The sequence below is a fragment of the Neomonachus schauinslandi genome, chromosome 16, assembly GCF_002201575.2.
Source record: "Neomonachus schauinslandi chromosome 16, ASM220157v2, whole genome shotgun sequence".
Classification (NCBI taxonomy): domain Eukaryota; kingdom Metazoa; phylum Chordata; class Mammalia; order Carnivora; family Phocidae; genus Neomonachus; species Neomonachus schauinslandi.
This window is the reverse complement of record NC_058418.1, coordinates 6,567,424-6,582,343: the sequence shown is the minus strand read 5'-3', so window position 1 is coordinate 6,582,343 and position 14,920 is coordinate 6,567,424. Positions and strand designations below refer to the sequence as shown.

Below are 14,920 nucleotides of genomic sequence, written 5' to 3'. Positions count from 1 at the left end.
AGCACTGCGCTTGCGCACTCTCGCTGGCCTGCTCCACCTTCGCCATATGCGACATGTGACTTACACCCTCGTGGTTCAAGTTCAACCACCCCATCTGAAAGATGGTTACATCCACTCCCGTTCTAGAACAGGCAAGGGCGCTACCACTGTCCAGGCTTGAGGGGAGTCTCCTATCCGGATGTGACAGCACGATGACCCGGAAAGGGAGAGGGCCGGGAGAGTGGGACCTCGGCCGCGGCTATGGAAGGAGCCGGTCACAGGGTAAGCGCTGGAAACGCGTTCTTTCCTTTCTGTGGATGCGAAGCGACGCCCTCCGGTAGTCTGCTTCGCCCCAACGCCCCGCCGGGGCTCTGGGAGCCCGGCTGAGCCTTAGCGAACACACCGTTCCTTTATAAATGCGCTGTCACCCTCCTCCACTGCCCTAGGGAAGACTCTCACCTTTTAGCCCCGCCCCCTGGGCGGCTGGGACGCTCCTCTGGGCCCCGCCCCCTGGTGTCTTCCTGCGCTTGGGTCCCGCCCCTCACCGTTCCTGTCCCCAGGTGGTGTTTGAGAAGGGTGGCGTGTACCTGCACACCAGTGCTAAGAAGCACCAAGACCCGGACTCACTCATCGCTGGCGTCATCCGCGTTGTGGAGAAGGTGAGCCGGGAGGGAGCAGGGCTCGGGTAGGCCCAGAGCGGGATGGAGGCAGCATCTGTAGGCTATAGTCTGGAGGTCACGATGGGACGGTAGGAAGGCAGAGGGTGCGGACTGGAGCGAGAGAGGGGGCTTTGTGAGCCTGAGGGTCCAGACGGGGAAGAAGTTTGGAAATACGGCTTGGGGAAACTGGAGGGGAGGGGTCTCTCTAATCCCTCTTTTCTTTCCTCAGGACAGTGATGTCCTCCTGCAATGGGTTCCTGTAGAGGACGCTGGAGATTCCACCCAAATTCTCTTCTCCAGGAAGGTAGGCTTTCCTCCCTTCTCCTTTCTCCCCTTGTTTTTTTCCAGGTTTGGGCAGTGGAAGACATTTGAAGGACCTGGGTGCAATCTCAGACTTACTCTTGGGGCATGTGTGATCCTGGTTGGGATCTAGGCTCTCTTTGCTCCTTGGTTTCTTTCTCTCTGTGAAATGGGGCTGAAGATGCCCATTCAAAAGAAAGAAGACACCGAGAGATTCATAACCATGGGGACAGCGGCCCCCTCATCCCCTTTTCTCTTTGGGAGAGCCCTGCGAGGGTGCAAGAGGACAACACAGACCATGGATTCAGGTTCCACGGGCTCTCAGTCTGCACGAACTTGAAGGGGTATGGCATTCCCCTGGGGGCAGAAAGTACACTTTCTGGTACTCCTTTCTACTTTGGGTACCAGGCCCTGTGCTGGGACCTGGAGATGAGTACCCCCATTCGATTTTGGGAAACTGAGGCACAATGATTGGAAGCCCCTTTTGCAAGGTCAGAAAGCTAGAAGGTGTTGGAACTTGAGTTTGAACCCAGACTCTCTGGCTCCAGGGGCCTGCCCCTTTCTGGAGGGAGCAGACATTTGCACTGAACTCGAAGGATGAGAAGGGGCAAGAAAGTACTTCAGGAATGGCAGGAGGAAGATCGTTTCAGGATACAGGAGGAAATAGGATGTCTCTGGAGAGGGGTTTGCTGGGAAGGTGGTTGGGCCTGCAATGCCTGACTGAGAAGCTTGGACTGTGTTCTAGGGGCCCCCGGGCGAACCATGGGAGAAGGATGTGGGTGTGGAAAGCTCCCTTGGGAAACCATGCGGGAGATGGGCAGAAGGTCCGAATAGAGGGAGGTTGTAGGCTGGGAGGTGAGAGAGAAGATTAGAATGATGGGCCAGGGGGAGAGAAGGAAGCCTCACTTGGGGCAGTGGGGCTTTGAATAACCTGGTGGGGGTAACAAATGGAGATTCCAGAATTCTGTTGAGGAACCTGGCTTCCCAGGGTTGAGGAAGAAGCAGCCAGCATTCTGCATTTTTCGTCAGCCTCACAGGCCGGCCGAGTACCTTTCTTGAAAATGTGGCTGTCCTCCTCGGCACTCTATTTTTGACTAACAGAAACCCACTGAAACAGGCTTCAGCAGAAAAGGCACATACGCACGCAGGATACACTTAGCTCCGAGGAAACGCAAAATTTGGCTGACAACAGGTTAAGCAGACAAATTTATTTCTCCCCTTTCACAAGACACTCAAAAGAGGTATGGGGCTGCTGGCCTTGGTTGGCAACATCAGGGCCTAGATCCCTGAGACCCTCTTGTGTGTGCCCTGGTCGCCTTTAGATGACTCCTTCAGCTGCAACCCCTGCATCTTCCTTTTAAGGCAGGAAGACGGGGGCAAGCAGGGTGGCAGTCATACATCTGTTCTGCTCATCGGGAAAAGCAAGACATTTCCCAGAAACTCTGCATCAGCTAGGAGTTGTTTTTGGCCGTGTGAAATAGAAACAGAAGTGATAGAAACTCCTACCTTTCCCATCAAAAAGTCCAGAAGTCAGCCCACAGGTCCACGTGTCATCACCAACCGGCATCCTTCCATCTTTGCTCTGCCGTCCTCGGCATGTGGCGGCCATCCTCATGGCTGCCTTGTGGTCCAAAAAGGCTGCTGGAGCTCCAGCTCTTTTGGACTGGTTTTGCTCACTGTATATGTGTGTTGCAGGTTGGCCAAGGAGCTCTGTTCATCGTGATTGCTCAGGGAAGCATGCTGCTAGAGCAGCTACTGTTCCTTGTGGCAGAGAGCAAGAGCCTGGCGATTAAACAGTCCATCCTGGAAGGGATGTGTCCCAGCCCCTTGGCCAGAACTAGTTGCATGACTCCAGCCAGCCAGTAGAGCTCAGTGATCTGCAATCCTGCCGCGTGCCCAAGAGGCAGAGGGTTGCAAACGTTGGCAGAGGCAATAGTGGTTCTCCTTATGTAAACATTGGTGAAACATCACATTCACCTCACAAGACACAGAGGACAGGGATGGCTTTGCCAGGGCTGGTTCAGCAGCCTCGTGGACAGGTGTCTCTGTGACTCCCTTCGTGGCCCTAGTTGGCTGCCAAAGCTACAGACACCACGTTCTCCCTCAGTAGCACCCAAAGACTGGCCTGAATAGGGTGGTGTTCACCCGTGGAGGTGCCTTTTTTATCAGGAATTTCCCTTTTAAACTCCCCACAGATGGCATCTCGGCTCCCACTGGCCAGAGTTGGGGCCCGAGGCCACTCGGAACCACAGGGAAGGCTGAGAAAGCAAATAGTGGGAGGTTTTAGCTTCTGTTGTGGGAGGGGCTCTGTCTGCCGGGAAGGAGCAGCAGAAATGGCTTTCGGGTAGACCCACCATCTGGGTCCTTCCAACAAGGGCCCCTTGTGCAGGGTTTCGTTGCGGGAGTCACGGAACATTCCGGTTACTTTCAGCAGGAAGGGATTAAAGGCAGACAAGTAGAGGCTTGGCGAGTTTGTACAAAGGCCAGCGGAACAAGACTGACCCTGCAGAACTGACCTACCAGGGGAGCTGCCACCACCTCCAAAATGAGGACAGTGGGGAGACATCATCGTGGGACCTGTGGACACCCCAGAACACTACACCCGAGCTGCCACCCAAGGGCAGGAAGCCACTCGGCCCTCACCAAGCTAGTGACTGGGCGCTGGGAGACTGAGCCAGCCACCACCTCTACCCTAGTCACCTCTCTGTGTGTGGGAAAACAGGAGTCTCCAACGTCAGCCACGCAGCCCCGAGCGGCAGGAAGTTGCCCCTGCCTCTTTCCTGCTTTCTGCTGTCTTCCGTCATGTGTCCTGACCTATAGCTGCAAAGGAGTCTGGGAAATGTAGTTTTCGCCTTCCAGCCTCTGCCTGACAGGAAGGCACACGCTAGCCTGTGAAAGGGACTCCCAGCCTCTGCAGCACTCATGTACTTTGTCCCCTCCCTGTCCTTCCCCACGGCCTGTGGCCAGCACTATCGGCTGTGACTGCACTGTCGTCTGCCTCGGTTTCCCTCTTTGTTCACTGGGGCTGCCTTCCAGGGCAGCCTCACAGCTCGGATCTGGAAACCCCGAATCTACAGCCCCTCACTCTCTTCTTTTCCTCTCTTCTCCCAAGGATGTCAGTGGGGGTGACTCCTGCACCTCTGAGGAGGAACCGACCTTTGACCCCGGCTATGAACCCGACTGGGCTGTCATCAGCACCGTGCGGCCACAGTCCCGCCATTCAGAGCCCACTAGAGGTAGGCTGAGCCGGTGCCCCTGAGGAGATGTGTCTTACCCTCAGTGGTCATGGCTCCACAGGCTTTGCTGGCCACAGTCACGATGGCCGTCCATCGCTGGCCTCCAGTCTCAGGAGAGTGGATCGGGGTGCAGCACCGTCCCCAGCCCAGGTCCAGCCTGGCAGGGTCTCCAGGGTTCGCCACCTTGCTCATCTCACCGGGCTCCTGGATTGGTTGTGGGCACCTCCACATGGTTCCTGCCTGTGAAGGTGTCCAGGCTGTGGGGGTGACCGTGCAGGGTGAGAGGGTGATTTGGACTGTCCTGGAGTCCTACGGGGCGCTGGGGGCACTAGAGGAGGCATCCAGCCCCTCTGGGGTGTGGAGAAGCCTTCCAGGAGGAGGTGATGCCAGCCCCTGGCTCTGGGGGACACCTGGGAGTTTTCTCTCTCACAGAGAGACCAGCTGTGCAAGGCCAGAGGCATAGGGCCCTGAGTGTGTTTAGGACACTTGAGTGTGGGGTCTGGAGTGAAGAAAGGGCTGGAGATGAGATGCGCAGGGGGCAGGAGATAGACCTGAGGGGCCTGCCACCAGGTTGAGGAACATGGTCTTCATGCTGAGGGCCACAGGGAGCCAAGGGAGATTTTAGAGCAAGTCAGTTGTGTTTCCAAGGAGATGTGAGGAGACCCAGGGCTCCCAGACGGCTCTCAGCGGACATCTGTGCTGCCTCTGACTCCCCACACCTGCTCCCGACACTGTGCTGTTCCTTAGGTGCAGAGCCCAGTTCCCCCCGGGGCTCCTGGGCCTTCTCAGTGAGTCTCGGGGAGCTCAAGTCCATCCGCCGGTCCAAGCCGGGCCTCAGCTGGGCCTACCTGGTCCTGGTGACCCAGGCCGGAGGCTCCCTGCCCGCCCTCCACTTTCACCGAGGGGGGACCCGCGCCCTTCTCCGTGTCCTCAGCCGCTACCTGCTGTTGGCCAGGTGAGCCTTTTCCCAGTACTGGGCCTTTGTGGCAGGTCCTGGCCCCCTGCGGCTGCAGCCTGGCCCCTCAGGGCTGTGAAACAGACTGATTTAAAGGCAGAAGAAGGGGGGCGCCTGGGTGGCTCAGTTGGTTAAGCATCTGCCTTTAGCTCAGGTCATGATCCCAGGGTTCTGGGATCGAGCCCCACGTCGGGCTCCCTGCTCAGCGGGAAGCCTGCTTCTCTCTCTCCCTCTGCCGCTCCCTCTGCTTGTTCTGTCAAATGAATAAATAAAATCTTTTAAATAAATAAATAATTAATTAAATGCAGACTAAGGGAATCAGCTGGCACGTGTAACTGCAAAGCCAAGGAGTGGTTTGATTTCAGGCAGGACCTGGGTCCCGAAACGTTAGGAAGAATTGCTCTTTTTCCCTTTGAGTTGGTGTCATTCTCTGGGGGTCCCTGCAGACATGGCTTAGCAGCCCCCATGACCAAAGCAGCTCCTTCCCCAACAGCATCCCAGAGCCGCCTCTCTCTGGCCTGTCCCTGAATCAGTCACCCTCTGAGGCGCAAGGCCCTCAGCCCTCAATGGCCAACCCTGGGTTCTGTGTCCATCCCTGGGGTCCAGCTGTGGTCAGGCTCTAGGTGAGGGATTCCCCAGGGGCAGTTGGACACTGAGGGGGAGAGGACACGTGGGGCCCTCTGCCTGGGTGTCACCACATGGCCCCCCTCCCCAGCTCCCCGCAGGACTCCCGCCTCTACCTCGTCTTCCCCCATGACTCCTCAGCCCTCTCCAGCTCCTTCCACCACCTCCAGCTCTTTGACCAGGACAGCTCCAACGTGGTGTCTGTGAGTGTCCCAGTGCCCAGCCTGGCCCCCGTGGGCAGGGAGGGGTGGACTGTAGTGGGCGAGGCAGGATGGGGTGGGGCTGTGATCTCCCCCTTGGCCCTGTCCACAGCGCTTTCTCCAGGACCCCTACTCCACCACCTTCAGCAGCTTCTCCCGTGTGACCAACTTCTTCCGGGGAGCCCTGCAGCCACACCCAGAGGGGGCCTCCCCCGACCTTCCTCCACCCCCTGATGATGAGCCAGAGCCTGGGTTTGAGGTCATTTCCTGTGTGAGTATCAGGTGGACCCTGGTATCTTCTGGCTGTCACCTGGGCAAGTGACTGTAATTCCCTGGGCCTCCTTTTCCCCTGTAATGGGGTGACACAGCACCCTAATCATCAGATCACATGAGGAGTGACTTCAAGGAGAGTGCTTGGAGGCTGTGTACCTATTGCCTGTTATTATGGGGGTGGGGGGTGCTTCCGGACACAGAGGTGACTTTGGTGCTGAGCCAGGGAAGGGGATGCTTACCACCCTGCACGTTAACTGTCCGTGGAGCTGACAAGCGCTCTGAGCTAACTTGAAGGTGGCCTAGGACAGGGCTGGGGAGGATGTGGGAGGCCCTGAGCTCACCTGCCTTGTGTCACGCAGGTGGAGCTGGGGCCGCGGCCCGCTGTGGAGCGGGCACCTCCAGTCACAGAGGAGGAGTGGGCCCACCATGTGGGCCCCGAGGGCCGCCTGCAGCAGGTCCCCATGCTGAAGGCCCGCATCTTCTCGGGGGTAAGGTGCCGGGTGTGTGCTGTGCGGTGGGGGGGCCTGGGGTGGGCGGCCTCAGGGGCCCCTCTGAGCCTCTGGCCGCTCTCTCTCCCAGGGTCTGAGCCCTGGCCTGAGGCGCGAAGCTTGGAAGTTCCTCCTGGGGTACCTCAGCTGGGAGGGCTCAGCCGAGGAGCACAAGGCCCACGTGCGCAAGAAAACGTGAGTGAGCGAAGCTCTGGCCGCCTGGCTCCCGCCTCCCAATTCCAACTTGTCCCCCGTCCCAGCACATCACAGGTGCACAGATGGGCTCGCTCCCCAGGCGTCTGTCGTGAGCCCGTCACGTGCTGGGCAGCCGCGGTTGCACACGGAGATGGCAGTAAGCAGGCAGCCTCGTCTCCCGTGGGCGTCAGTTTTCGTCCCAGCAACATAATGTCGCAGCCGTCATCGCTGCGGTGGGCCTCCTTACCCCAGGGGGCCCGCTTCTCCTCATTCCTGGTACACATTGTGCCCCGACTTCGTGTCCTGGTCCCCGCCCCGTGCTGTCTGTCCGGCGGGGATGACAGACTTCAAACAAAAGCCCACAGGGAGGTGCCTGGCTGGCTCAGTTAGTAGAGCATGTGACTCTTGATCTTCGGGTCGTGAGTTCGAGCTCCACGTTGGGGGTAGAGATCACTTAAAAAAAACAAAACTTTAAAGAAAAGCTCACAAGGATGTTGTGGGTCTTGAGAGATGTCAGAAAGGAGCAGCATGGGGACTGTGGCAAGGATGAGTAGGTGGCCTGCTTCGGTGGCCTCATGTCTCCCCTCCCCCTCCCCCTCAGGGATGAGTACTTCCGAATGAAGCTGCAGTGGAAATCCGTGAGCCCCGAGCAGGAGCGAAGGAACTCACTGCTGCACGGTTACCGCAGCCTCATCGGTAGGTTGCAGGGCCAGGGGGTGGGGTGGAGACATGGCAGATAGCAGGGAGGGGACAGGGGAAGCCCCTGCCTCCCCAGCAGTAGGGATGACGTCATCTGCAGTGGGGAGATGGGCAGGGAGCAGGGGTGGGAGTAGCCAGGGATGGGGCAAGGGGAGAGGGGGAGCAGGGGAAGGGAGCCAGACTCCTTGGGTTCAAATCTGCCGTCTATTTGCCATCAGATCTTGGCAAGTGATTTTGCCTCCTTGGACTTCAATTTCCCATCTGTGGATGGGTTACTAACTGTCAGTTGCTGGGAGGCTGAGTGCCTCATGTGAGGGTGTTCGGAGTGGTATCTGGACCGACTCACACCTGCCTGGGGTCGGCCGAAGAGAGGAGTGGGCGCTGGTGCCCGTGGCCAGGAGGGAGGGGCCCCCACAGCTTTCTCACTTTCGCATTCTGCGCCCTGTCTTCACAGAGAGAGACGTGAGCCGTACCGATCGGACCAACAAATTCTATGAGGGTCCTGAGAACCCAGGATTGGGCCTGCTGAACGACATCCTCCTCACCTACTGCATGTACCACTTTGACCTTGGTGCGACACCAGCCCAGGGAGGGGCTGGGGGCCAGGCCTTCCCTTGCGGGGGTGGCTGGGGGCCTGGGCTGGGCCCTGACCTCCTGTCCACCCCCAACCCCAGGCTACGTCCAGGGCATGAGTGACCTTCTCTCCCCGATCCTCTACGTCATTCAGAACGAGGTGGACGCCTTCTGGTGTTTCTGTGGCTTCATGGAGCTCGTGGTGAGGCCCACGGCAGGTGTGGGAGACAAGCCCCCTCAAAGGATGGGGGTCTGGTTCCTCACGTGGCCCTGCCTCCCACAGCACGGGAACTTCGAGGAGAGTCAGGAGACCATGAAGCGGCAGCTCGGACAACTCCTGCTGCTCCTGAGGGTGCTGGACCCACCGCTCTGTGACTTCCTGGGTGAGTGTCTCTGCGGGCGGGCGAGGGAGGGTGGGGCCACAAGCCCCGCCACAGAGTCTCTGGAAGTGGCCGCTGACGGGGTCCAGGACGTTGGGTCCTGATCCAGACAAGGGAAACATCCCTGCAAAAGCCAGAACCCAAAATTTACATGTAAAAGCAGGATTGCGGTTTGGAGCGAAACCCCAGCGAGCGCAGCTGTGAGCGCACGCCTGCGCACCCTGCCCCCCCCACAGGCTGGCTCCTTCAGGCCCCCCTCAACCCCATACTTTGCAGATGAGGGGCCTGGGGCCTGGGCGTGCCACTTCCAGGGGCGCTTGGACATGAGCTGCCCGACTGGCGATGTGGCTGTCTGAAGTATGCACAAGAACAGATTTAACCTGGTCTGCGGGACATTGCAGTCATTTGCAATTTTTCATCATGTTGCATATCGTCTGGATAATTTCTTTAGGCTAAATTCCAAGAAGTGGCATTGATTGTATTTGGGGCAGTAGATCTTTTTACAGCTTTTGAAATGTTTGTTCCCATCATTGCTTTCCTGGAAATTCTTACCAGCTTATGTTTCTGCTAGCCGAGTCTGTGAGTGTCCATTTTCACACCTCCTCATGCCTCCACCAGCATTGGGTATTGAGAGATTTTATTTTTTCCCCAAGTGTCCAGCATCCCTTCTATGTGACGGTGGGACACGGGATTAACTCACTTCATCTGGAATCTGGAAGGCAGGATGGGAAGGGTTCCTGTTGACACAGAGCATTCCTGGCTCAGCTCTGAAGCCTTCTCATGCTGGGCATACGTTACTTGCCTAGACTGGTAGAGATTCTTAGAGCCAGGATAACTTCTTAGAAGCTCAGTCTGACCAGCCTGCACGCTATGAATTAGGATGGGATTGGAATGGATTTTGAGCTTGTTCTTTGCTGAGCACCCCTCCCTCCCACCACTGTCTTCCTCCAGACTCCCAGGACTCTGGCTCTCTCTGCTTCTGCTTCCGGTGGCTGCTCATCTGGTTCAAGAGGGAATTCCCCTTCCCTGATGTCCTTCGGCTATGGGAGGTGGGCCCGCCAGTTTGGGTGGGAGGGCAGAGAGGAAAGAGAAATCAGACAGCTGTCCCAGGCTGGGAGGTTGGTGGGAAGTGGGCAGGGGATGGGGCAGAGCTGGGTGGGACTTCGGGCAGAAGCTGGGCCATGACTCCTTTCTCCGGCTCCCCCAGGTGCTGTGGACAGGGCTCCCTGGTCCCAATCTGCACCTGTTGGTGGCCTGTGCCATTCTGGATATGGAGCGTGACACCCTCATGCTTTCTGGCTTCGGCTCCAATGAGATCCTCAAGGTGAGGCCCTGGCTCCTTCCCGGTCCTCCCCCCTCCCTGCCCATCCTGTCCTCTCTAATTGGAGACACGTCAGCTGGGGTGTGAACTCCATGGAGGCTGGCACTATGCCTGTGCCGAGGGCCTTGGGGTAGTAGGTACTCAAAATAGGATTATTGAAAGTATGGTTGGCTAAACGGTGGGTGAGCACCATGGCCATGAGACCCGGCCTTTTTCTCCTACTGCATCCCACCCCTGGCTCCCAGCAGTGCCCCCAGAGTGTGGCCAGCACCTGAGGGGGGACCTGCCCCTTTCCCAGTACATTAATGCGAGGCAGGGCCATAGTGGGGGAGCTCAGTGTCCTTTCCCTTCGTTGTATCCTGCCTGTGGCAAGCCACTGGAGAGGGCATGACATCCCCTCCCCCCCAGCCCGGGCTCCACCCAGTCTGTCTTTCCTCCATTGTATCCCCAGCACGAGGCACAGAGTGGGCGCTCGGGCGGTGGTGGTTGAGTGCTGGCAGGCAGGCAGGCAGGCCTGACCCACCCCCTCCCACAGCACATCAACGAGCTGACCATGAAGCTGAGCGTGGAGGACGTGCTGACGCGGGCTGAGGCCCTCTACCGGCAGCTGACCGCCTGCCCAGTGAGTCCCCGACCTCTCCCAACAGCCTTCCCCACCCAACCGCCCCCACCTCCGGGGGGAAAACCGCTGACGTTTCGCCTCAACCCCGCACCCCTCCAGGAGCTGCCCCACAACGTGCAGGAGGTCTTGGGTCTGGTGCCCCCCGCAGAGCCCCAAAGTCCCTCGCCCCCTACCTCTCCACTGCCTCTCTCGCCCACCCGGGCCCCACCGGCCCCACCGCCCCCCGAGGACACAGCCCCGCAGCCGGACAGCAGCCTGGAGATCCTGCCAGAGGAGGAGGAGGAGGGGGAAGAGGAAAGCGCAGAATCCTAACCCCCCTGGGCCCGCCCAGCACAGGCACTTTATCCGGCTCCCAGAGGCTGGGGAGGAAGGGTGTGGACAGGGCGGGCCTTCCCGCCGTGCCTCCCGTGCCCTCCCAATGAGCTGATTTCCTTAAACGGACACTTCTCGTGTCCAGTTGTCCTCGTGTAGGTGGAGGAAGGAGGCTGCCACCTTGGCATGGACCCAGATGGGGAGGGGGTGGTGGCTCGGGGTCCCTTCTGGCCAAGCTGCAGAGCCGACATCTGACCACGTGATCCTGATCCAGCCAATGAGACGTAGGAAAAGGACCCTTGTGGGCTCGTGGAGGTAGGGCTCTGTCCCCCGCCTGGATCTGGGGCTTTTGGAGGAGGATGAGGTGCGGGGGTATGGCCACCACCAGTAGCTGTGCGGGGACACATCCCGGACATAACCGAGATGGAAGGGCCTGCAGAGCTGTTGAGACGCTCTGGGGACTCTGCTTACCAGCTTCTTGTTACGTGAAAAAAAAAATAAACTCGTGTTTAACCCACTGTCCGTCGTGCTGTTACTGGCATCAGGACTCATCTGTTTTGTGACAGCCGGAGTGGACACTGTGATTACCATTAACCAGTGGCGCAAAGCAGTGTCGGTCCTGTCCCCCCCCCCCCCCCGCCCCCAGCGGAGCCCCACCACCCAGGGAAGAGGACAGCTTCTGGGGGCTCCAGAATAGGCGCAGCCGCTTCTCCCGCTAAGGCTAATGGCTTTGCTCCACACAGCGGGGGAAGCGACTGAACCCAGGGAGAGGGCAGGAGCACACGGCTTTTTCTGAAAATACTTTTAATGCTCGGGGCTCTTGTGGGTGGTGTGCTGAGCGGTTATCCTTTGTGCAGCCGGGGAGTGGGTGGCATCAGCCTTTTCGAACTCGCAGCGGGGACGGCTGGGCACCAGGCGCACAACCCCATCCTCGGTGTCGCTGTCGACCAGCATGTGCCCGTCTCGGCTGTTGATCAACACCGCCGCACGCAGCGCCGACTTGACAGCGGTCTCCACCCAGCCGTGCGGGTAGGCCGTGTGCTCACCCGCGAAGTAGATGCGGCCGTAGGGAACCGCCCAGTCGTAGTCCGGCCCCTCTTCCTTGTCTTCACGCCAGAGCAGCGGCGGCTGCACCACGAAGCCGCCCTGGCTATGCGGGTCCTCGGCCCAGCGCTTGACGATGCCGCTGCCGTCCCACAGCCGGTACACAGTGGGCCCGTGCAGCGCCGCCACGTCGTCGAGCGCCACGCGCATCGCGTCTTCCGGGCTCAGGCCGGCGAACGAGGCCGCCGCGTCCGACCACGTGTACGAGGCTAGCAGCAGCGCGCCCTCGCCCGGCGGCGGGTAGAATATCACGCGCGACGGGCGGGCGGTGCTCGAGTGGCCGCCCTCGATGTGCTCGTCGTGCCAGAAGGGCCGGCGGAAGCTCAGGAACACCTTGGTGGCCGGCACGTAGTGCAGCGCGCGCAGCGCCTCCTGCCGCCTGCGCGACAGCGGCGGCGAGAAGGTAATGCGCTGCAGCGCCGGCCCGCTCGCCGTCAGCAGCACCACGTCGGCGGTCATGGCCTTCAGACTCCGCGCCCTGCGCGAGCTGGCGATGTGCACGCGCACATCGTGCGTCCCCTGCGTTATCGCCACGACGGGCGCGTGCAGCAGCACCGGCCCGGACAGCGAGCTCAGCAGCGCGCGCGGCAGCAGGTCCCAGCCGCCCACGATGCGGCTGTACCTGCGGGCGGGGCGGGAGCGTGATGCCGGAGCTCGGGCACTGCCCCTCCTCGCCGGCTCCTCCCCGCGGGCCCCATCCCGGCGCACTCCCGGGTCCGGGTTCTAGTTTTCGCCGGCCGGGTCCCTTCTTGTCCCGCCCCTTCTCGCAGGCCCCGCCCACTCCCTTGCCAGCCCCGTCACCTGCCGGCTCCTCGCTGACCCCGCCCACCCGTCTACCCCGGCCCTCGCCAGTCCCCGACTTCCCCCGAGGACCAGGGAGCAGAGAAGTGTCTGACCCGGGCACCGCCCCTCTTCTCCTCTGGGCCACACCTTTCTCCGGGAACCTTTCCTACCCAGTTCCGCCCGAGGACCCGGGATGAGGAGGCACGTGTGGCCAGACACGGGAGCCCCTTCTCATCTTCCCATCAGCCCGGCCTCACCCAACGCCGACGGCCCCGCCCACCCCGTTACTCGAGCGCCGGGGCCCTCGTCGGCCCCGCCCCTGCCAGCTGGCCCCGCCCCTCACCGGAGCCGGTCGCTGAGGCAGCTGTGGGCCCTTAGGGCCTCGGCGAAGCTGAGATAGAAGAAGCCGTCCTTGGACATCACGTCTCCCAGGAGCCTCACGGCGGGCTGGCTCAGGTTCCCCTCCCCGAGGAGGTATTCCTGCAGGACGGGCGCACGCCCGGGTCAGGACCCAAGCCGGCTGCACCTCCGGCTCTGTCCCCACCCCCACGGGGGTCCCTCCCAGGCTGAGCCACTTGGTTCCGTGACATGACCGTGAGCTTAGTACGGTTCTCTGAAGCTTGGCGATCCAGTGCCCCATTTTGTGACAGATGACGGAAGCAAGCCCAGGGAGGGAGCCGTGTGCTGCCCTGGGGTGAGGCAGGGGGTCCACGGGCAGGCCTGGAGTCCAGGATTTCCGCCTTCTGACTCCAGGGCTACTGCCCCACGGGCACCCTCCTTGTTCAGGTTTCTCAGCGACGCTGAGGCCCCCACTCACCAGGAGCGTGTGCCTTTCAAACTTCTTCATTGCCTTTCTGCAGCCCAGTGTCTTGAGATCTTTGAGGGCCTGTGGTGGAACAAGAGGACAACGCTAAGTTCCAGGGGCAGGACTGCAGAGGCCAGACTTGGAGTGCAAAGCTGGGGTCTCTCCCTGCACCTGCCCATGGCCAGCCATTTGCCACTCTTGTTCAAGCCGCCAGGCCTTTGCCCATGCTGTGCCCTTGGCCTTGCCCTCCACTGCAATTCACTGTCGCCACTCTGTAAAGTCTCCCCAAGTCGTTACGGCCCCTCCTGCCCCAGCCTCAGCCCACCCTGACAGTGTCACGCTCATCCCCATTGGGCATGGTTTGGTCTGCATCTGTCCTAGCCTGTGAGTCAATGCTGTATCCTGCTGGTGCTTAGTGATTGTCACCGGATCCCTGTGGGCACAGACAGAACTGGTTCTTCCCCCGCCCAAAGCCCAGCCGTGGCTCCCCAGTGCCTGGAGCCACAGAGTCGCACCCTCAGCCAGCCCCTTGGTCACCATCTCTTAGGGAAGCTCCAGTTCGGCAGCCCTATGTGCAGTGCCCAGCACCCCCCGCCCCCATCTGCACTGGTTCCCCTGCTTCATCTCTGCCTGAAACACAAGTAGCCACCCTTTACCGTGCTAGTCAAGTTCCTTCCCTTCCTGACAGCCCTGTCTCACTTTAGCCCTCTTCGCTGTCCACCTGGCTTCTCCCTTGAGATCAGGGAACTCGCCAAAGGATGTGCCCCTTCACTCACTCACTCATCATTCACCTCGAGTCTCCCTAGGCTCCCTGAACTGGACAGTGCCAGGGCACAGAAATGGCCTGGACTTGGTGCCCACCCTTGTCCCAGAGGAGAGATAAACAATTAGGAGCTCCCAGAGGAGGTCAAGGCCTGCTCTTCCCTGAGGGCACCAAGGAAGGCTTCCTGGAGGAGGGGACATTGGAGCTGGTTCTTGGGGGATGAGCAGGGTTCTCTGGGTGAGAAAGGAAAAAGGCCTTTCAGGCAGGGCGGGAAGCAAGAGCAAGCAAGGGCGTGGGTGCAGGATGGTGCAGGAGCACAGTGGGTATGAAGAAGTACGGAGCTGGGGTGTTAAGGCCACCATGAGGGCTTTGAGGGGTAACAAAAATTTCTTGGAGGAGAGAAGATGAGGCTGGGGGTGTGAGAGAGACCAGACCATTCAGGGCTTGAACCTGAGGCTAAGGTGCTGGGGAGCCATAGGGGGCTGTGAGCAGGGGAGGAGCAGGGTGAAGGTCCAGGGTAAAGGATGAAACCTGAGCTGGAGCAGGGGCTGTGGGGACCGAGAGGTGGGAACAGTGCAAGCTATCAGCGGACAGGAAGGATGGGGCAGGGGGGCACTGATGGTGGAAGGGGGAGGGGACCTAGGATGGC

At 60.1% G+C, this 14,920-nt stretch overlaps 2 protein-coding genes across 4 annotated transcripts in view; one reads left to right on the top strand and one right to left on the bottom strand.

The window, feature by feature from the left end:
* Positions 1–209: 209 nt before the first annotated feature.
* On the top strand, positions 210–11,328 carry TBC1D17 (TBC1 domain family member 17). 3 transcript variants are annotated; one of them, XM_021681302.1, is made up of 17 exons: positions 210–261; positions 540–638; positions 868–942; positions 4,051–4,174; positions 4,922–5,129; positions 5,845–5,956; positions 6,066–6,224; positions 6,586–6,714; positions 6,806–6,909; positions 7,511–7,605; positions 8,063–8,179; positions 8,283–8,383; positions 8,465–8,564; positions 9,513–9,610; positions 9,769–9,885; positions 10,418–10,504; positions 10,604–11,328. In XM_021681302.1, the coding sequence occupies exons 1-17, from the start codon at positions 241–243 to the stop codon at positions 10,814–10,816; spliced, it is 1,959 nt and encodes a 652-aa protein (XP_021536977.1). In that variant the 5' UTR covers positions 210–240; the 3' UTR covers positions 10,817–11,328. The 3 variants fall into 3 exon arrangements, with proteins under 3 accessions (XP_021536977.1, XP_021536978.1, XP_044777906.1); XM_021681303.1 differs by lacking the exon at positions 10,604–11,328 and having other exon boundaries at positions 10,334–10,499; XM_044921971.1 differs by lacking the exon at positions 540–638 and having other exon boundaries at positions 241–261.
* A 292-nt stretch (positions 11,329–11,620) lies between these two features.
* IL4I1 (interleukin 4 induced 1) overlaps positions 11,621–14,920 on the bottom strand; it is a 5,881-nt gene continuing 2,581 nt past the window's right edge. Inside the window, exons 5-7 of the mRNA XM_021681091.1 lie at positions 13,521–13,589; positions 13,047–13,183; positions 11,621–12,542 (exon numbers count right to left, since the gene is read on the bottom strand). Of these exons, the coding sequence (XP_021536766.1) occupies positions 11,621–12,542; positions 13,047–13,183; positions 13,521–13,589 (1,128 nt within the window). The remainder of the gene's footprint in view (positions 12,543–13,046; positions 13,184–13,520; positions 13,590–14,920) is intronic.

Bases quoted from the DNA above. Each gene is read 5' to 3' on its own strand.
- TBC1D17 (XM_021681302.1), top strand. From the start codon at position 241: ATGGAAGGAGCCGGTCACAGG. The intron at 262-539 runs GTAAGCGCTGGA...TCCTGTCCCCAG, and splicing joins TGGAAGGAGCCGGTCACAGG to GTGGTGTTTGAGAAGGGTGG. The intron at 10,505-10,603 runs GTGAGTCCCCGA...GCACCCCTCCAG, and splicing joins GGCAGCTGACCGCCTGCCCA to GAGCTGCCCCACAACGTGCA.